General features: G+C 43.5%; 1 protein-coding gene across 1 annotated transcript in view; it reads left to right on the forward strand.

The window, feature by feature from the left end:
• The window catches only part of LOC126282290 (dipeptidase 1-like), a 240,283-nt gene that overhangs the window by 207,841 nt on the left and 5,741 nt on the right, over window positions 1–26,701 (forward strand). Inside the window, exons 8-9 of the mRNA XM_049981942.1 lie at window positions 2,359–2,434; window positions 9,331–9,469. Coding sequence (XP_049837899.1) covers window positions 2,359–2,434; window positions 9,331–9,469 — 215 coding nt within the window. The remainder of the gene's footprint in view (window positions 1–2,358; window positions 2,435–9,330; window positions 9,470–26,701) is intronic.

Raw genomic sequence — 26,701 nt, forward strand, 5'->3', positions numbered from 1 at the left:
CAACGATCTGAATATTAATTTCGTTACAGTTTTCTTCACATTGTCGTATTCTGTGGTATTATTTACAGTGCACACATCACGGTGCTGTATCACTATAAAAGTCTCACGTGCCATTGTCTAATAAAAATAAATGTAATAAGTATATGAAGGGGTGAGAATGACATAATACAAATCCACAATATGTAAATTTTTCAGGGGAGCATTTTAAAACTTCGATTAAATCCTTAAATCATATTTCAACTCTTCGGGTTTTTGGCAAAACAGTGTGTTGATATACATGTTTTGGATAGTTATATTGTGAACAGAGTTAAACATTATTAATAAAAAAAATACTGTATCCCTGGGGGAGACATCATTGGCCTTTGGCCTGTCTCATACTAACTTTACAGAGGGCTGACAAAAATTTGTACATCAATAAACAACATAACTTACAATGGCAGTCACTACAGTCTTTCACACGATATAGCCAATATCTGTCATCTGTGTTTAATTTTCATCACTTTGTTCCTTTGATTCACTCAGACTGTGAAAGTATCCCTTCGAAACATCTGGTATGTATGGCATTAATGACATAACATCTTTGAGTTTTTTGTCAGAAATTGGAATGGACTTTAAGTATCTCCTTGAGAGCTGGAACGGATTACTCTCCTGATGTGCTCGACCCTTTTTAGTGATATTTACAGTTCAGAATTCTTCAAATTCAGTGTACTGATACATCAGTTCACTTTTACATGTGATGGCATTCCTTCATCTAAACGAAAAGCTGTCGCTTCAGGAAATCGGAACTGAGATCCATCATCATGTTTGGCAATATTTATCTGCAGGGGTGCCAGATCTATAAAGTCTGTTTGATTCACTTTAACGACTGAAAATTGCTTATTCTTGCTCGATTATTTAATGACTGCAACCCAATCATGAGGGGTATACGCAGTGGGATTTATGTTCTTAACATGCTTCTTAATTCGACCGAAATCTCGGTCACAGGGCAGTCATGTGTGTCCAACTTGTGGAAACCAAGTGTCCATCATTCAAGTATTTTTGTAAGTTCTTAAGACGTCCTTGATTGTTCTGAAGCCCATGCACACTTAAAAATGCTTCCTGCATACCAAAATATTACAGCCATTAACCTTAAACTGGTACGAAAAAGTGACCATTCGCACTGAAATTGTGCTTTTCTTTTCCTGTGGGTATCTTAAAAAGTGAAATATATCATTCAAAATAATAATATTTTACTTATAAAAAGTATATGATTTACAAATCAATTTCAGATTATCATTAATATTGCTCAGAAGGTAATTATTTTGGTAATTGAAATCACCCATATCCCAAAAAGAATTGAATCTCTGCTCTACACATTCATGAATTTTGCTACAACACTTGTGTTTACAATTAGATCCAGGACCAAGAATTTTAGCACCAATAATTTGTCCTGTTTTATCAGATATGTACTCTCTGCCATAGTATCTACGGCGTTTACATTTTTCCCTTTTCCAATTGCTCATATTTCTCCTATTTTTTCTGCCTTTAGGTTGTTTAACAGGTGATACTTCAGGAGACCTTTCACATTCATCAGCATCCTAAGCCAAATAAAGTATTCAGAATGAGAAAGGCCAAAGCCACTATAATACATATGCCAAACGTTAACATATTATAGAAATAGGCCAATAATATTTAAATTATTACCAATAACGCAGTAATTAATAGGAGAACTAAAATTTGTTCATGATTCACATGTCATATTTTAATTAGCGAGTGTATAACAGTTATAATTTGGCAATAATATTTCACTGTGATACAGACTTAAGCCTGAATGTTTTACATGTTTAAAAAGGTAAGTATTGTAGACTTACTATGTCATTTCCAGATGAAAATTCGTCAGAGGGACAACAACTGCTGCCACTGGACGAAATGTCGTCTTCAGAACTAGCCATTTCTGTATTTGAATCTGCTTTTTCGCTTATGCATGGAAGTAGCCTCTTCTTTGGAAGCGCCATTGTACTGTGGCTTTGAGTGGTTTCAGACGCAAAAAAGACTGCTTCCTCGCAGTATGAGAACAAGTGTGAACTGCTCGGCCATCTAGTGAGGGAAAGTTCAAATATTTACGCAGTAGTTTCCTCTGTTGAATAGAAGTTGAACTAACACAAGAAACGTGTTTTGAGAAAAGTGTGGCTTTGGGCTGTATCGTTCTCACCCCTTCATATGTACTTATTCGCCAACAAACAAGTTGTTGGGAACGTGAATAACTTACTTTTCCATTTATTGAGGACTACCTTGCTGTCTTTTTATAAACAGTTTGTCCGACCTACGGTAGTGCTACAGGATTGGTCACATTTTGTTTTATACTTGTCGTGTCCACAGCGCACATCGAGCACATTCGGTCGGTGGCGGGGATCGACCACGTGGGCCTCGGAGCTGGCTACGACGGAATCAACATGTGAGTTCACGCTTCTTCTAAACCAAGCTACTTCCAGTTGCACCAATACTTAAGGTTATAAGTCGAGGAATCTCATTACAACTAATTGCACAATGACTTACTACTGGGTTATAATCCTATGTATTATTCACTGTCTGAAGACAAATGTGAAACACTCACAAGGGTATGAGGAAACTAGATGTCACTTCACGGGCTGAGAGACGGCGTGTGCCGTTGTTTCAGTGGCTACGGAGTCGAGTCTAATTTAGAAAGAACTTGGAAGCAAGAGCCCACTGGTTAGTGTGACGTTGCACCCCCTGTGTCCTGGATGCATGCACGTATGCGGTGGGGGATAGGATCATACAGCCATTGCATTCTCTCCAGATGCAAGCTGACCAACAACATTTGTAGCTGGTCGTTGATATTCTATATTCTGGTAATAGTAGTGGTCGTGTGATTAGGGCTTCCCTTCGGGTAGACCGTTCGCCAGATGCAAATCTTTCGATTTGATGCCATGTCGGTGACTTGCGGAGCGATAGGAATTAAATGAAGATAATTACGACAACATCCAGTCCCTGCGCAGAAAAAATCTGCGACCCAGCCGGGAATCGAACCCGAGCTCTTAGAACTGACATTCTTTCGCGTTGACTACTCAGCTACCGAGAGTGGACTGTATTCTCGTACTGTGCTGGAGTTGACGTCCAGACTGCTCTCGGGGCCAACTGGCGATCATGCTGGTCGCCAGAGTCCCTCAGCATCGAGTACTATGTCACTAAAAATTACTTGAGAGGTAACACATGAGAACGCAGAATGTCCTCGACGTGGTGCTGTGCCATTATACTTCCTTCAGTATCTACCAGCCATGACCAAAAGTCGTACCTGATGGCTCCACACACCATGACGCTGGGAGCAACATCGCTTTAAACCCTCCAAAGCATTGCCAGGATGGATCGTATCCCCAAGTCGCCGTCATTCTAGCCGAAGATTGTTACGTGGGATATTGGAGAACCGCAATTCATCGCTGAACAAAAAGCGATGCTATTCATCAGCATTCCATGCGTCCTATTCATGGCAGCACTCAAAAGGCAGCCAGTTTTGCTATTTTGATACGGCAGCCTAAGCGTGGACGGTAATTCCCTAGTGCGACTGCTTCTAGCTTCCGCACTATGGTGCTGGACGAAACAGAAAGCCCATTATTTGCCCTGGGATGGCAGGTGGAGATGTCTAGGTGTTTCGATGTACTTGGCGGGCAGTATGGCGATGCTGTCGTACTTCTGGTCAGATGTGGTCGACCCGAAGCTCCACGACAAGTATGCCTACTCTCGTGTTCTCACGCAGTCCGTCATCAGTCCACTGTCACGTTCGAAAGTCCCACAAACCTCAATACTGTAGGATTAGGCCAGCTGACCAAATAGAGACCGGGAATGAGCAGCTCCCCCCCCTTGAGGCTGCTCCCGGTGGAGCTTCGAGTCCTCCCTCGGGCATATGTGTGTGTGTGTGTGTGTGTGTGTGTGTGTGTGTGTGTGTGTGTGTGTGTGTGTAAGTAGTGTGTAAGCTTAGGGACTGATGACCTTAGCAGTCCCATAACATTTCACATACGTTTGAACATTTTGAGCCCCTTTCAAGCTCGGTCGAGTGCTGAATTTGAGTCTCGGGTGCATATGAGGCCCCTCCGCATCCTTCAGTGATCACTCGGCATCTGAAGCTTTTTGCTTCCCTTATATGCCCTAGAAGGTCTGATAAATGGAAATGGCCGTTTGGCGTCATTGGCCGGGAGGCCCCTTACGGGGCAAGTCCGGCCGCCTTGGTACACGTCTTATTACATTCGACGCCACATTAGGCAACCTGCGGGCCGGATGTGGATGAAATGATGATGAAGACAGCACAACACCCAGCCCCTGAGAGGAGAGAAACGCCCACCCAGCCGGGAATCGAACCCGGGCCCGTAGGACGGCGATCCGTCACGCTGACCGCTTAGCTATTGGGGTGGATAGAAGGTCTGGTGACAATCTTAGACACGGACCATGCTAATGCACTCTTGTAGCCGTTCTACCTGTAACAGATGGCTCTGAGCACTATGGGACTTAACTTCTGAGATCATCAGTCCCCTACAACTTAGAACTACTTAAACCTAACTAACCTAAGGACGTCACACACATCCATGTCCCAGGTAGGATTCGAACCTGCGACCGTAGCGGTCGCGCGGTTCCAGAGTGTAGCGCCTAGAACCGCTCGGCCTCACCGGCCACCCCTGTAACAGAGAACTGCAGCTCTAGTCATTTACACTGACGACCCACAACATTATGAGCACTTGCTTAATAGCTTTTTGTGCCTCTTTGGAGCGAAATACATCACTGATTCTGCGTATCAGGGATCCAGAAGTTTGTTAGTAGGACTGTGGAGGTGTGTGCCATTAGATGTCTGAGCACAGGTCACGTAACTCGCGTAGATAACGGGCCGCTGATTTTCGCAGTTGGTGAGGGCGGCCGATAGCAACCCAGATGGATTCCATAGGATTTACATCGGGCAAATTTGTCAGGCGAGACATCAACTAGCGTTCACTATAATGCTCCTCAAACTACTGTAGCACGGTTCTGACTTTGAGACAGGGACAATTATACTGCTGATAAATGACATCGCAGTCGGGAAGCCATCAAGCGTGCAGCCATCAATGGGTGGATGTGGTTCGCAGCTGTCAGCGTGTCTTCGATTACTGCGACAGGTGCTACCCAAGTGCAGGAGAATGTCTCCCATAGCATAAAACTGCGCCCAACAACCTGCGTCCGTGGTGCGCCGCACGTTTCGAGCCGGCGTTCACCTCGATGACGGCGTTCGTGGAGATGTCCGATGAGCCGGCACGGCTCCACTGGACGACGGTCGAATCCCGATGGTCCCATACCCACTGAAATCGTAACTGACGATGTCGTTGGGTCAACATGTCTACAAGTAGGCCTGGTCTGCTGTGGAGCTCCATGTTCAACAGTGTACGGTGAACAGAGTGTTCCGAAACACTTGCGCGTACATCAGCATTGCACTCCTGCGACAGAGATGCCACAGATTACCACCTGTCCTACTTTACAGAGCAGACCTGCTTCCTAATGCCGCGTTCTGTGAAGAGTCCTGGACGTCCAACCATTTAGGACACACTGGCAATTTCACTGTCCTTCCATCTCTTTCTGTAGATGTATCACGACAGTAGCTCGTGAACATTCGATCAGATTCGCCGTTTTCGAGATACTGGTTCACAGGCTATGCGTAATAATAATCTGCCCTTTACCAAAGTAGCTCATCTCAGTTTACTTCCCCATTTGCACTTCAAAATGGAAATTTGTGGTAAGGTCTTATGGGACCAAATTGCTGCAGCAGAGCCCAAGCTTAAACACTATTTAATCTAACGTACGCTAACTTACGCTAAGGACGACACACATGACCATGCCCCAGGAAGGACTCGAGCCTCCGATGGGGATTTGCACTTCATATCATGGTGTTAACATCGCCACATGGATGGGTCGTCGGCTGTGGAGGTCCATAGTGAGGAGTGTTCAGTGCTCAGCATCAAAGAGTGAAGTTAGTTTCGCCACAGTTCGCCCTGTCCTGTATCTGTCCAGCCTACGATGTCGCAGATAAGTAATGAGGAGCGGACACCCAACCCCACGACATCTGGACGTGGTTACACCTTGGTTGAAGACACCCACCATAGCACTCCTCGAACACACAACACGCCGTGCAGTTTCCGAAGTGCTCGTGCCGAGCCTCCGGTCCATCAGAATCTGTCCTCGGTTAAAATGAGTTAGATCGCACCGCACCTCTCCCAGTGTACACACTGACAGCACGCTCGCTGATTCTACATGCACCGCGAGTGTGTCTGGCTAGCAGCCATTCTTCTCTAGGTGACGGTGCTGTCGCCTGGATGAATGTCCCACGTCGGTGGTCATAATGTTCTGGCTGAAATATATATTGTTTATTTTAACCTTGGCTTATTGTCTGAGATGACTACACATGTCTCTGGGGGTGGTGTTGTCTTACGCAGGTTATATACTTCTGTTTTACTTCGACTAATGAAAGTAATACATTCTGGTTTTATTCAGGAAGATGAAGGGTAGCTGAGGGTTCTGATATAGAGAAAGCTATTTACACTTACAGTGAGAATGTACTTAATTCATTAGATAATAAATTAGAGGCAACTGGCATTTTCTTTGACCTTTCAAAAGCCTTTGACTGTGTCAACCACAGCATTCTCTTAAGTAAATTACAATATTATGGTGTCACAACCAATGCTGCAAAATGGTTTGAGTCTTATCTATCTAACAGGAAACAAAGGGTGTCATTGTGAAACACCCGCATAGCAATCAGTCAGACTTCATCAGACTGGGAATTAATTACATGTGATGTTCCTCAAGGTTCCATCTTGGGTCCATTGCTTTTTCTTGTGTACCTTAATAACCTATCACCTCTTACATTGACAGAAGTTTGTTTTGTTTGTAGATGATACAAACATTGCAACAGGTAGCTAGTCAAGTACAGATTAAAAACAGCTGTTAATCAAATTTCACTGACATTAATAAGTGATTTAAAGCTAATTCACTGTCATTAAACTTTGGGAAGGCCCACTACATGCAGTTCAGAACCTGTAAGAGACCCTTCCAGCGTGTGTATAACATATGAAGACATGCAGATCGAAGAGGTTGACAGTGTTAAATTGACAGTGTTAAATTTCTGCGATTACAACTCGATAATACATTCAGTTGGGAATGGCATACCACACAATTGGTCAAGCGCCTAAACATGTCTGTATTTGCCATGAGAATAATGTAAGATGTAGGAGATATAAATATAAAAAACTTGCATACTTTGCTTACTTTCATTCTAGTATGTCATATGGGATCATATTCTGGGGCAACTCATCAAACCGTGCAAAAGCGTGTAATAAGAATCATTTGTGGTGTAAATTCAAGATCATCATGTAGAAACCTGTATTTCAACCACTGCTTCTAAGTATATTTATCAAAAATAGGAATACGAACAATCTACAAAAGACCTAAAATCACTTACCTTGGTCCAAAAAGGAGTCCAATATTCAGGAACACAAATTTTCAATAAACTGCCAGCAACCATTAAAAACAGTTTACCGCGTTGTATTCATCTATTTCAACAATCTCCTGACAAATTATCACGATAGTATCTACAGTACTGGTTATTAAAATTGCCATATCACGAAGTTGGCCTGCTACAGACATGAAATTTAACCGACAGGAAGAACACGCTGTGATATGAAAATGATTAGCTTTTCAAAGCATTCACACAAGCTTGGCGCCGGTGGCGACACCTACAACGTGTTGACATGAGGAAAGTTTCCAACCGATTTCTCATACACAAACAGCAGTTGACCGGCGTTGCGTGGTGAAACGTTGTTGTGATGCCTCGTGTAAGGAGGACATATGCGTACCACCACGTTTCCGACTTTGATAAAGGTCGGATTGTAGCCTATCGCGATTGCGGTTTATCGTATCGCGACGTTTCTGCTCGCGTTGGTCGAGATCCAATGACTGTTAGCAGAATATGGAATTGGTGGGTTCAGGAGAGAAATACGGGACGCCATGCTGGATCCCAGCGGCCTCGTATCGCTAGCAGTCGAGATGACAGGCATTTTATCCGCATTGCCGTAACAGATCGTGTAGCCACGTTTCGATCCCTGAGTCAAAAGATGGGGACATTTGGAAGACAACAAACATCTGCTCGAACAGTTCGACGACGTTTGCATCAGCATGGACTATCAGCTCGGAGACCACTTCTGCGATTACCCTTGACGCTGCATCACAGACAGGAGCGCCAGCGATGTTGTACTCAACGACAAACCTGGGTGCACGAATTGCAAAAAGTCGTTTTTTCGGATGAATCCAGGTTCTGTTTACAGCTTCATGATGGTCGCATACGTGCTTGGCGACATTGGAAGCGTGTATTCGTCATCGCCATACTGGCGTCTCACTCGGGGTGATGGTATGGGGTGCCATTGGTTACACGTGTCCGTCACCTCTTGTTCGCATTGACGGCATTTTGAACAGTAGACGTTACATTTCAGATGTGTCACGACCAGTGGCCAGCACATTCTCCAGATGTCTCACCAATTGAAAACGTCTGGTCAATGGTTGCCGAGCAACTGGCTCGTCCCAATACGCCAGTCACTACTCTTGATGAACTGTGGTACTGTGTTGAAGCTGCATGGACAGCTGTTCCTGTACACGTCATCCAAGCTCTGTTTGACTCAATGCGCAGGCGTATCAAGGCCGCTATTACGGCCAGATGTGGTTGTCCTGGGTACTGATTTCTCAGGATGTATGTACCCAAACTTCGTGAAAATGTAATCACATGTCAGTTCTAGTATAATATATTTTTCCAGCGGATGCCCGTTTATCATGTGCATTTCTTCTTGCTGTAGCAATTTTAATGGCCAGTAGTGTATTATATTCAAATATTTTATGTCTCTATGCTATATTTTCTGACATGTACCACACCCCCCCCCCCCCCCCCCCAGTATCATAAAACGTTTTGGGTCTATGGAACGAAAACTGAATCTAATCTACTCTAATCTGACTCAGCAATAAAGAGTGGACTCAGTTGAAAGAGCAAGTACATGGTGGAACTGACAGAATGAAAGGATGAATAACGCAGTCAGTAAGCAAAACTGTAGTGGGCTACGTCGAACGTTTTCATTCGCTTGCTTCCACACACTGGCTTCACTCAAAGGAATAAATAAATAATTGAAATGATATGTAAAAGTGCAACCGGATGAGTCTATTACTTTTGAACAACTGGCTGACTCTCTTGTTTCCGTGCTGCCATCAGTATCACTAAATGATAGATCAAGAGTGGGCTTTACCGGCAGTAGACAGTAGAGAGCGGTGCATGGGATGTTGCAGCACGCCGCTGGGCCTGGAGGACGCGTCGCGCTACCCGCACCTGCTGGCCGAGCTGATGGCGCGAGGCGGCTGGACCGAGGGGGACCTGCAGAAGCTGGCCGGCAGGAACCTCATCAGGGTCTTCCGGGAGGCCGAGCGGGTGAGCGTCCAGGCGACAGCGGCGGCGGCGGCGGCCTCTGCGCTCCCTGTGTGCTACAGATGGGCAAACTCGTTCATCCTTGGGAACTAGTTCACTTCTGATCGATCTTTCTTGGGAACCGTTCATTTTTACTCGTTCACCGTTCATTTGTGCTTGGTATATGGTTCCTATGAAAAACTGAAAATTAGTAGTGTAGGTGACTGAAGGATGGAGAGCACCAAGAGGGGGCACTTGCCTCCCCCCTGGAATATAGAGTTTTTATTCATTAAAGAATTCTTACACACTTTTAGAAGTAATTTCTCTGATTCTGCAGAACCTTTCGTTTAGCCAACCGTAGCCTTGTGATGCTGATCGCAGGAGAATAATATAGGGTGACGCGCGGAAAACCGGCCCCGAGTACAGACTGCTCGCCAATTACTGGCGATGTGTTGCCCTTTACGAGCAGATAAACAAACAAACAAACATGTAATAATTAGGCCGTGAAGAAATAACAAGCGAATGCAAGCAGCAATTGCGAAACAATCGATAACGATGTGTAGAGAGCTGGAGAAGAGATCATGAAAATCTCACACGACGCGCATGGGTAATAGCTCATTTAGTCTTGTAAACCTGTTGGTGGCTGTTATTAAAGTTACTGAAGCAATAATAATAATAATAATAATAATAAAATAATAATAATAATGAAGTTCGCAGAAATAAAGTTTTTGGTTTGAAAGCTCCTTCAGAAGAAATGATTTTGAGATAATAAGTAAATACTATTTTATGGCAATCTGTGTCTTTTCAAATGGAGAGGCATCGCTTTTCCTATTGAGCCAAAATGATCCATAACCCACTTTTTTTTTCAAAGAAACCAAACTAGCAGGTAATACAAATTGGAAACAACCTAACTTAAAAATAATTAGAGCTTTCCTAAATGTAATGTTTTGTATATGAGAGATATACGAACATCGTTTTATACGAGTTTTCTTACACTAAAAATTAAGCAAATTATTGAAAGTTAGCTGCTAAATCAAGTCGATGAAACCAAAGAATATATGAATAATAAAAAAAACTTGCTTTGTTATAAGTATGTCTTCTGCTGTTCATCGGTATAATGAAGTGAGCTGATATGCCTTTTTGTTACCTGAAAAGACGTACCTATTACATGCAACGTATTTTTTATGTAATTTACTCAAGTATAAAATACTTTTTTGATTACCAGTCATGGACGCTGAAACCCAGAACCAAGTGCAAGAACAGTTTGGAACACATGTAAAATAGACGATCGCAGTGAACGGAACGAACAACTGGATACTGAACTAACTAGGAGCAGTCGGCAGTGGAACTGAGACAGGTGGTCATGCGAAGAACGACGAGTGCGGCCGAGGGAGACCGAGACTGAGACGACCCCGGGACCGAGGCTGGAACGAGAACTGCCGGAGTGACCGCCGCGACCGAAGTGAACTAGTGAACTATGAACCTCGTTCCCGGGAACTATAAGTAGACCGCCACGACTGGAGTGAACTACGAACTGATAGTTCCTTGGAATTCGTTACTCGGCCCTTTCGTTCTTCTTGGTGAACCGTTCCTTTGCGCCCGTCCGTTCGCAAACTACCCACCTCTGCTATGTGGCGACCTCAGTCATTGCTGGAGGGTTAGCGGGGGGAGGGGGGGGGGAGGCCGAGAGGGGGCACTCGAGCCGTCTACCCGTCTACGAATCTGGGTTCAGGCTTCTTATCCACTACACAGATCTCACTAATTTCTAGCAATGAGTGCCTGCAGCTTTGCTGAACTGCAGGGCGACGCTAAATACGGTGACTTTAGTCGTCAATGTATACGGTGATTCAGATAACGTATTGTACTCTGCATTGATTTAAACTGCTTCTATGCTTCGGCAAATGACACGTGACAGCTAACTTTAAGTTCTTGAATTTTCTTTTCGTCCTTGTAGGAGCGACACTCTCTGCTCCAGACTGGATGTGAATTAGAGCAATTAGCACACACTGATGGAGATGAACATTCCACACCTAGTTCATGAGCCACTTGACCACAGTTGTATGACCAAACCTTTGACACTTAAAACATAGCACGGGATTTGGTAAAAATGGGCAAACCGGTAAGCGTAAGAAACCTGCCTTAATTGGCCTGGGCAGGTCTTGCGTATTGAAAATGAGAATGAATGTAAGTGTTGGTTTAATCTGCCCATTTACTCCATTCTTCAGATTTTGAACTCCCATAACACTGTCGTCTGCCCATTCCGGTTGTAAGACAATGATATCCTCATCCATGAAGTCTTTATACGTTACCACACCGCGGCTGGAATTTAATGTTTTATGCAGTTCAACAGCAATAGGGTAGTCACCCAATGCAGTTGCTTTTAGAAATTGTAACGTCCCCTTAGAAAAATTAATGAATGACTGTGCTGATAAACCCCTACATCATTTGATTTTTAAACAGTTGAGCAAAACTGAACGTACTCAGAAATTCACTAAAGTGACACACAATATTTTTAGCGCAACTCAATCTGGCTTTCAGTAATCCCTACAAAAAAAAATGGCGCTGACTAACAATAACCTATACCTTTCATGAATTCTTACCTCACAAAAATCTTTGTTACTCGAACTACTGCAATACAGCGGACGCCAATGCTGCCAGCTAAATAAAAGATTCAAACTACTGAAGGCACTAACTACTGATAGGCATAGTTAGCAAATGAAAGATTTTGTTAGAGAACAAATAATGTATTTACCTTAGTAGTGTTCAAAAGTCATAACATATATATCAGCTCATGACATCCAGTCTTACAAACTTACAGTCTCTGTCCAGATCATCCGCTCTCAAAACTCCATCTCACTCCCCACATCTACCACTGCTGGCGGCTCACCTCCAACTGCGCAACGCTACGCGCTGTTAACAGCCAACTGCCCAACACTACAATAGCGACTTCCAACAATGCCACCAGCCACAGACTGCACACAGCACAGCCAGTGATTTTCATACAGAGCGCTACGTAGCATTACCAATATAAAAACCTAAACAACCTACTTACAAAGTCTTTGTAATTAACCCGTCGTTTCAATCAACAATGTACCATTACGTAGCCGTTTAAATGTCTCCAAACTACTTGTAATACAATCTAAACCTTTCTGGATGTAGAATGGGGATTACCTTAGCAAAGGTTCCCTCGGCTCTTTTATCTACCAAAGAAACATTGTGACACAGCTATATCCTCTTACTGTCACTGATTCTGCATTTCAGAGGAGTATGCTCAGGTGAGGCACCCTCACGGCTCCTCTTACGGAAATGGGTAACAGTGCTTAACCAGTGGCCCACCTTATGCACTGGGATCTGTTTTTTAAGAATTAAGAGGGTCCATGGCGGCAACTAGGGAATAGAAGTCCATCCAGACAGAGTCCCGTTTGGCTGACGGAGCAAGGAGGACATAAAAAGAAGACTAGGACAGGCAAATAAGGCATTCATGGCCAAGAGAAGTCTACTAGTATCAAACACAGACCTTAATTTGAGGAAGAAATTTCTGAGAATGTACGTTTGGAGCACAGCGTTGTATGGTAGTGAAACATGGACTGTGAGAAAACCGGAAAAGAACAGAATCGAAGCATTTGAGATGTGGTGCTACAGCCGAATGCTGAAAATTAGATGGTGGTGGTGGTGGTTAGTGTTTAACGTCCCGTCGACAACGAGGTCATTAGAGACGGAGCACAAGCTCGGGTTAGGGAAGGATTGGGAAGGAAATCGGCCGTGCCTTTTCAAAGGAACCATCCCGGCATTTGCCTGAAACGATTTAGGGAAACCACGGAAAACCTAAATCAGGATGGCCGGAGACGGGATTGAACCGTCGTCCTCCCGAAAATTAGGTGGACTGATAAGGAATGAGGAGATTCTGCGCAGAATCGAAGAGGTAAGGAGTATGTGGAAATACTGACAAGGAGAAGGAACAGGATGATAGGACATCTGTTAAGGCATCACGGAATGACTTCCATGGTACTAGAGGCAGCTGTAGAGGGCAAAATCTGTAGAGGAAGACTGAGATTGGAATACATCCAGCAAATAATTGAGGACGTAGTTACTAGTGCTACTCTGAGATGGAAAGGTTGTCACAGGAGAGGAATTCACGGTTGGCCGCATCAAACCAGCCAGATGACTGATGACAAAAAAAGGCACTGTGCAAGCTGATGGTGGCTCCATAATGGTGTAGGCTGTGTTTGTATGTAATCGACTGGAGCCTCTAGTCCAACTCAACCGATAGTCGACTGCAAATGGTTACGTTCGGCTACTCGGAAACCGTTTGCAGCCATTTATGGACTTTATGTTCCCAACCAACGATGGAACTTTTATGAATGACAATGCGTCACCGGGTCACAGTTGTTCGCGATGGGCTTGAAGAACATGGTGGACAACTGAATGAATGATTTGGCCACCCATATCGCCCGTTATGAATCTCATCTAATATTTATGAGACATAATCGAGAGGTCAGTTCGTGCACACCCTGCACCGGCAACATATTGCTTTTTATGCAACAAAATTTTCTCAAGCTTTTCGGCTTTCATTTTCGTTTCAGATTTTTAATATTCAGTTTTAAGTTATCATCAGAGAGTATGATGTGATTATTTTAGAGCTATATTTCGTAACTGATTGGATAGTCTGGATTGAATCATATGAGGGAGTACGCTATTTCAGATCGCTGAATATCCATATTAACCCTAAATCAATGTACCCACGTAAAATTGACGATTGCAGTTAGTACCAATTCGCGGTTCCCAGCCATCTGGTATTGTCAGAAATGGGATTTAAAACACGATATTTTGTACTTATTTTGTATGTGACGTGCCACTGGAGACCTTATAACTGCAGTTAACTAGTGAACAAGCTATAAATTGTGACACTCTGTGGTAAACTATGAGGTGGTAAAATTTACAATGGTTTATTAGGAATGAAACATTTTTTCCTCTTTAGTGTTCTAGGATTAATAACATGAAAAGATGTACTTAACATATACAATAGAAACATTGTTACTGTTTGGGTATCAATTTTCTGCCATATACAGTAGAAATATAGTTACTGTTTGGGTATCAATTTTCTGCCTTTAAATACTAAGTGGATAATCTTTTGAGATACAATGATATGGTTTCTTCCACCCACTTTTTTTTTTAGCCATGACTCGTTTTCACGCTCGGCCAAACAATTATCTCAAACTGGTAACTTTATCCCGCCCTGAAAAATTTAATGTTGAAACCTATGCCCTGAGCTTTTGATGCCGCAAAAGAACTGTAAGTCTGAACCCTTGAACGTGTAACACTAAGGACGAATTAGGTGTAAGACATTAGTACGCATTCAGCATACCAGTCTCCGAACTTTTAGTTAGTGATCAAGTGTATGTTCCAGATCACTCGACGCATACAAAACCGCCGACTGGTAGGTAATTTCAGAGACTACTGCTGTCTGTCGAAGACGGCGACAGTCTGTTGGTGCAATGAACTTTCCTAGCAGATGCGGACGACACCGACAGATTGATAATAATCAAACTGAGCTCTGGACTCCATGACATGAACATGCAGACACATTCAGTATTGTGTGGCAGCTGATTTGGTCACCCTTTAAAAGTACGAGGTGATAACAATATTCGTAGTTAACAGGTCAATTAAACACATGTTTCAAAATTAGTGACTACCAGGAGACGTCACTCATAACCGCGCAACACGCCCCAAACATCGATAACAGCTGCAATTCATCAGATATTCCATATGCATCTGAAACAACTCATTGATGTCACTGATGTTAAATCCCCTTTGGATGCGTCCAGTGTTACGATTCGCCTACTGTACCAGACAGTCTCAGACGTTTCCTATGGGACTAAGATGGAGAGACTTAGAGGGGCAGCAGAGGTGAGATACAGTGGCCGATTTTTCGCCAAACCAGGAACGAACACGCGCAGCCCTGTAAACACGGCTGATGTCTTCCTGGCAGATGAGAGTGTCCACATAATACTCATTGTGAAGATACAGACGAGAGGGCAGCACTTGGTGCTGGATTCTAATGGCTCACTTATCTTCGTGAGTTTCTTAGAAGCATTCCCCGCTCTCAAGAGGCGTTGAATATGGTTCAACTTGGAAAAGCTGTTTCAGAAACAGGAAGCGTTATATTCATCTTCAGGACGCACAAAACGTTCTGCCATATCGCTTGAAAGAGCTTTCATTGTGCCGGGTCTAACTGAAACTACTAAATGAAACAAGTCATTGCCTAATATTTCTGTTTTGAAATTTAACTTTTGAAATACACGTGCTGTTATCCTATTCGCCCTAAAACAAGGTTCCTAATGTCAAAATGAATACTATATTTTAGTTTGTTCTATTCCGCCCAACCTCACAGCATATTCTCCCTACAGTAACAAGCGTAAGTATAGAACTCGCGACCCGCTGTCCAAAGAATTGCAACTTCAAACAGCCAAGAGACAGCTGGGAATTTCACACGGTGTTCATTAGTTTTATATGCTCATTCAGTGCTATACAATAGTTCAAATGGCTCTGAGCACTACGGGACTTAACCTCTCAGGTCATCAGTCCCCAAGAACTTAGAACTACTTAAACCGAACTAAGCTAAGGGCATCACACACGTACATGGCCGAGACAGGATTCCAAACTGCGACCGTAGCGGTCGCGCAGTTCCAGACTATAGCGCCTAGAACCGCTATTCAGTTCATTATTCAGCAATAAGATGTTTCGGAACTACAGATGCGTAGCATGCCACATTGAAATTTCAGCTCATCGGAACGAAGTCAAAAAATTCTCTAAAAATCTGAAAACGTACGCCAACGTTGTTTACATCTGATCTCATCATTTTCCGAACCACACTACTTCTCAGCGAATGCAAATTACAACTTTTTTTTACAAAATTACTGTAACACTAAAACCTAAGTCTTCTACTAAAGATACTATTAGACTGGTCAAGAATAGCACGCCCAAACCTCCCTCCCTTCCGGAAAGCGCGAACATTGTCTTCGCTCATTGGCCGGCACGCACTGTAGCCAGTCAGCTTCATATCGTTTCACATACCGCAAGATTATTTCTCCTTGACTGGTCCGCAACTCTAAGCACTTTTAAAACTTTGTATTTACCAAAAAAGCATTTAAACAAAAATAGTTCCTTCCTTATTGGTCTTATGGACGTAAATAAGGATTTTGCTTCCAGACTCCTTGCTACTTTACAATAAGCACATCACACCTTGTGCAGTGTCTGGGAAACTTGCGTACTCGGTTCGCTAGAAAAACATTCAAACAAATCGTATTAATGAGTTTTATTACAAAAAGGAAAGATACAATACTTTAAATCGCAATCATACAGATGTGTAGTAAGCAAAGGGCGACATACGAAATATTAGGTCTTGTTCAGTAAGCACAATTCCAGTTCTGTGCTACATAGAGTGTACAAGCGAAGTAACGAGAATTGACGCTTCTATCCAAGTCGCTAGTCTTGAAGCTACTATTCAACTAGGCCGTCACGAGTCGGTCGCGGAGCTTATGTTCTCTCCACACAGGGGCCGCTGCTGTCGCATTGTCGTCCTGGAGGGAGGTCCGGTCAGCGAGCGATTGGCTGACTTCTTCTCACAGCCTTCTCTTCTCTGTTGTTCCCGACTGGTGTTCCACCGCTTGACTTTACGCCGTAACACCTTCTATGTGATTTACTGGATGGTTACACAAATATTCACATGCTCATCCAAAATCAATTATCAACAAATTCCAAAATTCATACGTTACATACACCGCTGAGCCAAAACATTGTAACCACCAGTTTAACAGTGTGTTGTCCCACTTTTCAAACACAGTACAACAGGTACCTTGCTTGGCAGAGATTCTATAAGTCCTTGGCAAGATTCCAGAAGTATGTGGCATGAGCTGTCTACGCAAAGGTCTACATCATCATCTACATCCATACTCCGCAAGCCACCTGACGGTGTGTGGCTGAGGGTACTTTGAGAGCCTCTATCGGTTCTCCATTCTATTCCAGTCTCGTATTGTAGAAAGAAGGATTGTCGGTATGCTTCTGTGTGGGCTCTAATCTCTCTGATTTTATCCTCATAGTCTCTTCGCGAGATATACGTAGGAGAGAGCAATATACTGCTTGACTCCTAGGTAAAGGTATGTTCTCGAAATTTCTATCAACCCCATCTGGTACGGATCCCACACTGTGAGCAATATTCAAGCAGTGGGCGAGCAAGTGTACTGTAACCTATTTCCTTTGTTTTCGGATTGCATTTCCTTAGGATTCTCCCAATGAATCTCAGTCTGGCGTCTGCTTTACCGACGATCAAATTATTCCATTTTAAATCACTCCTAATGCCTACACCCAGATAATTTATGGAATTAACTGCTTCCAGTTGCTGACCTGCTATATTATAGCTAAATGATAAAGGATCTTTCTTTCTATGTATTTGCAGCACATTACACTCGCCTACATTGAGATTCAATTGCCATTCCCTGCACCATGCGTCGTTTCGTTGCAGATCCTCCTGCATTTCAGTACAAGTTTCCATTGTTACAGCCTCTCGATACACTACAGCATCATCCGCAAAAAGTTACAGTGAACTTCCGATGTTATCCACAAGGTCATTTATGTATATTGTGAATAGCAACGGTCCTACGACACTCCCCTGCGGCACACCTGAAATCACTCTTACTTCGGAAGACTTCTCTCCATTGAGATTGGCATGCTGCCTTCTGTTATCTAGGAACTCTTCACTCCACACAATTGGTCTGATAGTCCATATGCTCTTACTTTGTTCATTAAACGATTCTAGGGAACTGTTGGGAAGTTGGGAAGGCAAACATAGGTACAAAGAAGGTAGCTGCGAAGAAACCATGGATAACAGAAGAAATACTTCAGTTGATTGATGAAAGGAGGAAGTACAAACATGTTCCGGGAAAATCAGGAATACAGAAATACAAGTCGTTAAGGAATGAAATAAATAGGAAGTGCAGGGAAGCTAAGACGAAATGGCTACAGGAAAAATGTGAAGACATCGAAAAAGATATGATTGTCGGAAGGACAGACTCAGCATACAGGAAAGTCAAAACAACCTTTGGTGACATTAAAAGCAACGGTGGTAACATTAAGAGTGCAACGGGAATTCCACTGTTAAATGCAGAGGAGAGAGCAGATAGGTGGAAAGAATACATTGAAAGCCTCTATGAGGGTGAAGATTTGTCTGATGTGATAGAAGAAGAAACAGGAGACGATTTAGGAGAGATAGTGGATCCAGTATTAGAATCGGAATTTAAAAGAGCTTTGGAGGACTTACGGTCAAATAAGGCATAAGGGATAGGAAACATTCCATCAGAATTTCTAAAATCATTAGGGGAAGTGGCAGCAAAACGACTATTGACGTTGGTGTGTAGAATATATGAGTCTGGCGACATACCATCTGACTTTCGGAAAAGCATCATCCACACCATTCCGAAGACGGCAAGAGCTGACAAGTGCGAGAATTATCGCACAATCAGCTTAACAGCTCATGCATCGAAGGTGCTTACAAGAATAATATACAGAAGAATGGAAAAGAAAATTGAGAATACGCTAGGCGACGATCAGTTTGGCCTTAGGAAAAGTAAAGGCACGAGAGAGGCAATTCTGACGTTAGGCTAATAATGGAAGCTTGGCTAAGGAAAAATCAAGACACGTTTATAGGATTTGTCGACCTGGAAAAAGCGTTCGACAATATAAAATGCTGCAAGCTCTTCAAGATTCTGAAAAAAGTAGGGGTAAGCTATAGGGAGAGACGGGTCATATACAATACGTACAACAACCAAGAGGGAATAATAAGAGTGGACGATCAAGAACGAAGTGCTCGTAGTAAGAAGGGTGTAAGACATGGCTTTAGCCTTTCGCCCCTACTCCTCAATCTGTACATCGAGGAAGCAATGATGGAAATAAAAGAAAGGTTCAGGAGTGGAATTAAAATACAAGGTGAAAGGATTTCAATGATACGATTCGCTGATGACATTGCTATCCTGAGTGAAAGTGAAGAAGAATTAAATGATCTGCTGAACGGAATGAACAGTATAATGAGTACACAGTATGGTTTGAGAGTAAATCGGAGAAAGACGAAGGCAATGAGAAGTAGTAGAAATGAGAACAGCGAGAAACTTAACATCAGGATTGATGGTCACGAAGTCAAGCGATCTGTGGCACATTTGGAGACAGAGTACAATGATGGTGCAGGCACAAGTGTACCTGAGTTCACCGTCCAAAAGTCAGTGAACATGGAGCTCCACATCACACGACGCTTACGTATTCCTGTGTTGACCCAACGACATCGTCAGTTACGATTGCAGTGGGCACAGCATCACTGACGTTTCATCGCTGGTCGATACAAACGTGTCGCCTGTCGAATGAATTGCATTTCTTGTCACACCAGTTCAATGGTTAGGTCCTCACACGTCGTCATTCAGGCGAATGGCTACGCGAAACATGCAGCACGCCACCTAGGCAGTAAAATAACCAATGACGGACGGAGCAAGGAGGACATCAAAAGCAGACTCGCTATGGCAAAAAAGGCATTTCTGGCCAAGAGAAGTCTACTAATATCAAATACCGGCCTTAATTTGAGGAAGAAATTTCTGAGGATGTACGTCTGGAGTACAGCATTGTATGGCAGTGAAACATGGACTGTGGGACAACTGGAACAGAAGACAATCGAAGCATTTGAGATGTGGTGCTATAGACGAATGTTAAAAAATAGGTGGACTGATAAGGTAAGGAATGAGAAGGTTCTACGCAGAATCGGAGAGGAAAGGAATATGTGGAAAACACTGATAAGGAGAAGGGACAGGATGATAGGACATCTGCTAAGACACGAGGGAATGACTTCCATGGTACTACTAGAGGGAGCTGTAGAGGGCAAAAACTGTAGAGGAAGACAGAGATTGGAATACGTCAAGAAAATAATTGACGACGTAGGTTGCAAGTGCTACTCTGAGATGAAGAGGTTAGCACAGGAAAGGAATTCGTGGCGGGCCGCATCAAACAAGTCAGTAGACTGATGACCAAAAAAAAAGGGAACTTTATTGAACGTTTTGCGGAAGTCAAGAAACACGGCATCTACCTGGGAACCCGTGTCTATGGCCCTCTGAGTCAAGAAGTTCCCGCAAATTACGGGATGGTGGTTTAGAGGCATGCAGCCGGCGCCCGGTGTGTGTTCCAATGCGTACAGGTCAGTCACATTTACTGGTCAAGAAAGAAATGTGATTTCACTATATTACACCCAAACCACTGTAGCACGATCCGACCTTACAACAGCGACAGTTATCCTCCTGGGACATCGCTGTAGGGGGAGACTTCAAGCAGAAAGCGATGCAGGTGGCCGACATAATGTTCGCGCAGTTCACCGATGTTCTGGTGCCTTCGACTACCGCCGCAGATCCCAGGGGGGAAGCCCAACTCGCTGTACCCCACAGCATAATTCTGCCCTCACAGGGCGGCATCTGTGGCGCGCTGCATGTTTCGGGTAGCCATTCGCCCGAATGACGACGTGTGAGGACCTAACCATTGAACTGGTGTGACAAGAAATGCAATTCATTCGACAGGCGACACGTTTCTATCGACCAGCGGTGAAAAGTCAGTGATGCTGTGCCCACTGCAATCGTAACTGACGATGTCGTTGGGTCAACACAGGAATACGTAAGCGTCGTGGGATGTGGAGCTCCATGTTCACTGACTTTTGGACGGTGAACTCAGGTACACTTGTGGCTGAACCATCATTGTACTTGTCTCCAAATGTGCCACAGATCGCTGCCTGTGCTGGATTACACAGTGATGAGACTGAGTCGTCCAGTACCATACGGTCTACTCGTTATTTCGCCGTCTTTCAACCACTTTCCATGGGTGGTCACGACAATAGGTGGTCACGACAAACAGGTGACAGGCTTCGTCATTTCAGAGGTTCTCGTTTCCAGCCACAGCGCCACAATTATGTGCCCTTCTCCAAAACCTCTTACAACAGTTGTTGTTGTTGTTGTTGTTGTGGTCTGCAGTCCTGAGACTGGTTTGATGCAGCTCTCCATGTTACTCTATCCTGTGCAAGCTTCTTCATCCCCCAGTACATACTGGAGCCTACATACTTCTGAATCTTTCTTGGTGTATTCATCTCTTGGTCTCCCTCTACGATTTTTAAGCTCCACACTACCCTCCAGTACTAAACTGGCGATTCCTTGATGCCTCAGAACATGTCCTACCAACCGATCCCTTCTTCTAGTCAAGTTGTGCCACAAACTCCTCCCCAATTCTACTAAGTACCTCCTCATTAATTATGTGATCTACCCATCTAATCTACAGCAATCTTCTGTGGCACCACATTTCGAAAACTTCTATTCTCTTCTTGTCCAAACTAATTATCGTCCATGTTTCACTTCCATACATGGCTATACTCCAAACAAATTCTTTCAGAAACGACTTCCTGACACTTAAATCTATACTGGATGTTAACAAATTTCTCTTCTTCAGGAACGCTTTTCTTGCCATTGCCAGTCTACATTTTATATCCTCTCTACTTCGACCATCATCAGTTATTTTACTTCCTAAATAGCAAAACTTCTTTACTACTTTAAGTGTCTCATTTCCTAATCTAATTTCCTCAGCGTCACCCGATGTAATTTGACTACATTCCATTATCCTCGTTTTACTTTTGTTGATGTTCATCTTATATTCTCCTTTCAAGACACTGTTCATTCCGTTCAACTGCTCTTCCAAGTCCTTTGCTGTCTCTGACAGAATTACAATGTCATCGGCGAACCTCTTGCCGCCCATATCTTCTCTGTACTACGTCACCTGCCCGCAACACCCGATGGAGGCCTTCACCCACCGGAAGGGCAGTGGTCATAATGTTCTCGCTCATCAGTGTGCATGCTGTATTATTATTCTCAATTACTCTTGCAGCATAATAAATAAAAGTAATTATGCCAAATGGCAGAAATTAGTAGCTACTGTTTGAAGCTGAAAACATTACACAGCAACACCAATCGGAAAAAAATCGCAACAGCAGAAAAATAACTAATTTAGAGTAATGAATTTTACGGATACATATTTCCAGGTAACAGATTTAAGTCATTGAAATTGGAAGATCACAGGTTAATGTAAGCGCGAGATAAGCCATTACAAGTGTGAAATGGTTCAAATGACTCTGAGCATTATGGGACTTAAGATTTGAGCCCCCCCCCCCCCCCCCATGAACCATAGACCTTGCCGTTGGTGGGAAGGCTTGCGTGCCTCAGCGATCCAGATAGCCGTACTGTAGGTGCAACCACAACGGAGGGGTATCTGTTAAGAGGCCAGACAAACTTGTGGTTCTGGAAGAGGGGCAGCAGTCTTTTCAGTACTTACAAGGGCAACAGTCTGGATGACTGACTGATGTGGCCTTGTAACACTAACCAAAACGGCCTTGCTGTGATGGTACTGCGAACGGTTGAAAGCAAGGGGAAACTACGGCCGTAATTTTTCCCGAGGGCATGCCGCTTTACTGTATGGATAAATGATGATGACGTCCTCTTGGGTAATATATTCCGGAGGTAAGATAGTTCCCCATTCGGATCTCCGGGCAGGGACTACTCAGGAGGATGTCGTTAACAGGAGAAAGAAAACTGTCGTTCTACGTATCGGAGCGTGGAATGTCAGATCCCTTAATCGGGCAGGTAGGTTAGAAAATTTAAAAAGAGAAATGGATTAGTTAAAGTTAGATATAGTGGGAATTAGTGAAGTTCGGTGGCAGGAGGACCAATATTTCTGGTAAGGTGAATACAGGGTTATAAATACAAAATCAAATAGGGGTAATGCAGGAATAGGTTTAATAATGAATAAAACAATAGGAATGCAGGTAAGCTACTACAAACAGCACAGCGAACGCATTGTTGTGGCCAAGATAGTCACGAAGCCCACGCCTACGACAGTAGTACCAGTCTATATGCCAACTAGTTCTGCAGATGATGAAGAAATTGATTAAATGTATGATGAGATAAAAGAAATTATTCAGATAGTGAAGGGAGACGAAAATTTAATAGTCATGGGTGACTGGAATTCAGTAGTAGTAAAAGAGAGAGAAGGAAACACAGTAGGTGAATATGGATTGGCACTAAGAAATGAAAGAGGAAGCCACCTGATGGAATTTTGCACAGAGCACAACTTAATCATAACTAACACTTGGTTCAAGAATCACAAAAGAAGAAGCTTGTATACATGGAAGAAGCCTGGAGACACTGACAGGTTTCAGATAGAATATATAATGGTAAGACAGAGATTTAGGAACCAGGTTTTAAATTGTAAGACATTTCCAGGGGCAGATGTGGACTCTGACCACAATCTATCCGGTTATGAACTGTAGATTAAAACTGAAGAAACTGAAAAAAGGTGGGAACTTAAGGAGATGGGACCTGGATAAACTGACAGAACCAGAGGTTGTGCAGAGTTTCAAGGGGGCATAAGGGAACAGTTGACAGGGATGAGGGAAATAAATATAGTAGAAGAAGAATGGGTAGCTTTGAGGGATGAAGTAGTGAAGGCAGCAGAGGATCAAGGAGGTAAAAAGACCAGGGCTAGTAGAAATCCTTGGGTGACAGAAGAAACATTGAACGTAACTGACGAAAGGAGAAAATATAAAAATGCAGTAAATGAAGCAGGCAAAAATGAAAACAAACGTCTCAAAAATGAGATCGATAGGAATTGCAAAGTGGCTAAGCAGGCATGGCTAGAGGACAAATGTAAGGATGTAGAGGCTTATCTCACTAGGGGTAAGATAGATGCTGCCTAAAGTAAAATTTAAGAGACCTTTGGAGAAAAGAGAACCACTTGTATGAATATCAAGAGCTCAGATGGAAACCCAGTTCTAAGCAAAGAAGGGAAAGCAGAAAGGTGGAAGGAGAACATAGGGGTCCATAGAAATGCGATGTTCCTGAGAACAATATTATGGAAGTGGAAGTGGAAGAGGATGTAGATGAAGATGAAATGGGAGATATGATACTACGTGAAGAGTTTGACAGAGCACTGAAAGATTTAATCGAAACAAGGCCCAGGGAGTAAACAACATTCCATTAGAACTACTGACGGCCATAGGGCGCCAGTCCTGACAAAACTCTACCATCTGGTGAGCAAGATGAATATAATAATTCCAATCCCAAAAAAGCAGGTGTTGACAGATGTGAAAATTACCGAACCATCAGTTTAATAAGCCACGGCTGCAAAATACTAACGCGAATTCTTTACAGACGAATGGAAAAACTGGTAGAAGCTGACCTCCGGGAAGATCAGTTTGGATTCCGTAGTAATATGGGAACACGTGAGGCAATACTGACCCTACGACACATTTTAGAAACTAGATTAAGAATAGGCAAACCTACGTTTCTAGCATTTATAGACTTAGAGAAAGCTTTTGGCAATGTTGCCTGGAATACTCACTTTCAAATTCTGAAGGCGGCAGGGGTAAAATACAAGGAGCGAAAGGCTATTTACAATTTGTACAGAAACCAGATGGCAATTATAAGAGTCGAGGGACATCAAAGGGAAACAGTGGTTGGGAAGGGAGTGAGACGGGGTTGTAGCCTCTCCCAGATGTTGTTCAATCTGTATATTGAGCAAGCAGTAAAGGAAACAGAAGAAAAATTCGGAGTAGGTATTAAAATTCATGGAGAAGAAGAAAAAACTTTGAGGTTTTTCGATGAGATTGTAATTCTGTCAGAGACAGCAAAGGACTTGGAAGATCAGTTGAACGGAATGGACAGTGTCTTGAAAGGAGTATATAAGATGAACATGTACAAAAGCAAAACGAGGATAATGGAATGTAGTCAAATTACGTCGGGTGAAGCTGCGGGAATTAGATTAGGAAAGGAGACACTTAAAGCAGTAAAGGAGTTTTGCTATTTGGGGAGCAAAATAACTGATGATGGTCGAAGTAGAGAGGAGATAAAATGTATACTGGCAAAGGCAAGGAAAGCGTTTCTGAAGAAGAGAAATTTGTTAACATCGAATATAGATTAAGTGTCGGGAAGTCGTTTCTGAAAGTATGCGTATGGAGTGTAGCCATGTTTGGAAGTGAAACACGGACGATAGATAGTTTGGACAAGAAGAGAATAGAAGCTTTCGAAATGTGGTGCTACAGAATAATGCTGAAGATTGGGGAGAAGAGGAGTTTGTGGCACAACGTGACTAGAAGAAGGGATCGGTTGGTAGGACATGTTCTGAGGCATCAAGGGATCACCAATTTAGTATTGGAGGGCAGCGTGGAGGGTGAAAATCGTAGAGGGAGACCAAGAGATGAATACACTAAGCAGATTCAGAGGGATGTAGGCTGCAGTAGGTACTGGGAGATGAAGAAGCTTGCACAGGATACAGCAGCGTGGAGAGCTGCATCAAACCTGTCTCAGGACTGAAGACCATAACAACAACAACAACAACAACAACAACAAGATCTGAGGCCATCAGTCCCCTAGAACTTTGAACTACTTAAACCTACTAACCTAAGGACACCACACGCATCCATACCGGAAGCAGGATTCGAACCTGCGATCGCAGCGGTCGCGCTGTTCCAGACTGAAGCGCCTAGAACCACTCGGTCACATTGGTTGGCTGAAATGCTAGTCCACTAATAATCGATATTAACCGTAAGAATGATGTATTCATGGGCGGAGACGTGCATGCATTGCGTTGTACAGGTGCCGGACCTCAGTTTGCTTGTTGCAAATGACGGTTAATGCCGTTTCTAGATAACGCGGGAGTTGTTTCCGTCAATGTCACGTATGTGTTGGATTGGAGGCAGATCTGGTGGTCTAGCAGACCAAGGCAGCATGCCGACATCCCGTAGAGCATATTGGCTTACAATAGTGGTATGTAAGTGAGCGTTATCCCGTCAGTAAACACTCCTGGAATGATGTTCATGCCGGCCTAAGTGGCCGTGCGGTTCTAGGCGCTACAGTTTGGATCTGCGGGACCGCTACGGTCGCCGGTTGAAATCCTGTCTCGGGCTTGGATGTGTGTGATGTCCTTAGGTGAGTTAGGTTTAAGTAGTTCTAAGGCTAGGGGGCTGATGTTAAGTCCCATAGTGTTCAGAGCCATTTGAACCATTTTTTTATGTTCATGAATGGCAGCAAAACAGGTCGAACCACAAATGTGCAGTTTTGCAATCAGGGTGCGTGGGATGACCACGAAAGTGCTCCTGCTGTCATTCGAAGAAGCATCCAGAAGATAACTCTAGTTGTAGGT

This window comes from Schistocerca gregaria, chromosome 7 (assembly GCF_023897955.1).
Source record: "Schistocerca gregaria isolate iqSchGreg1 chromosome 7, iqSchGreg1.2, whole genome shotgun sequence".
Classification (NCBI taxonomy): domain Eukaryota; kingdom Metazoa; phylum Arthropoda; class Insecta; order Orthoptera; family Acrididae; genus Schistocerca; species Schistocerca gregaria.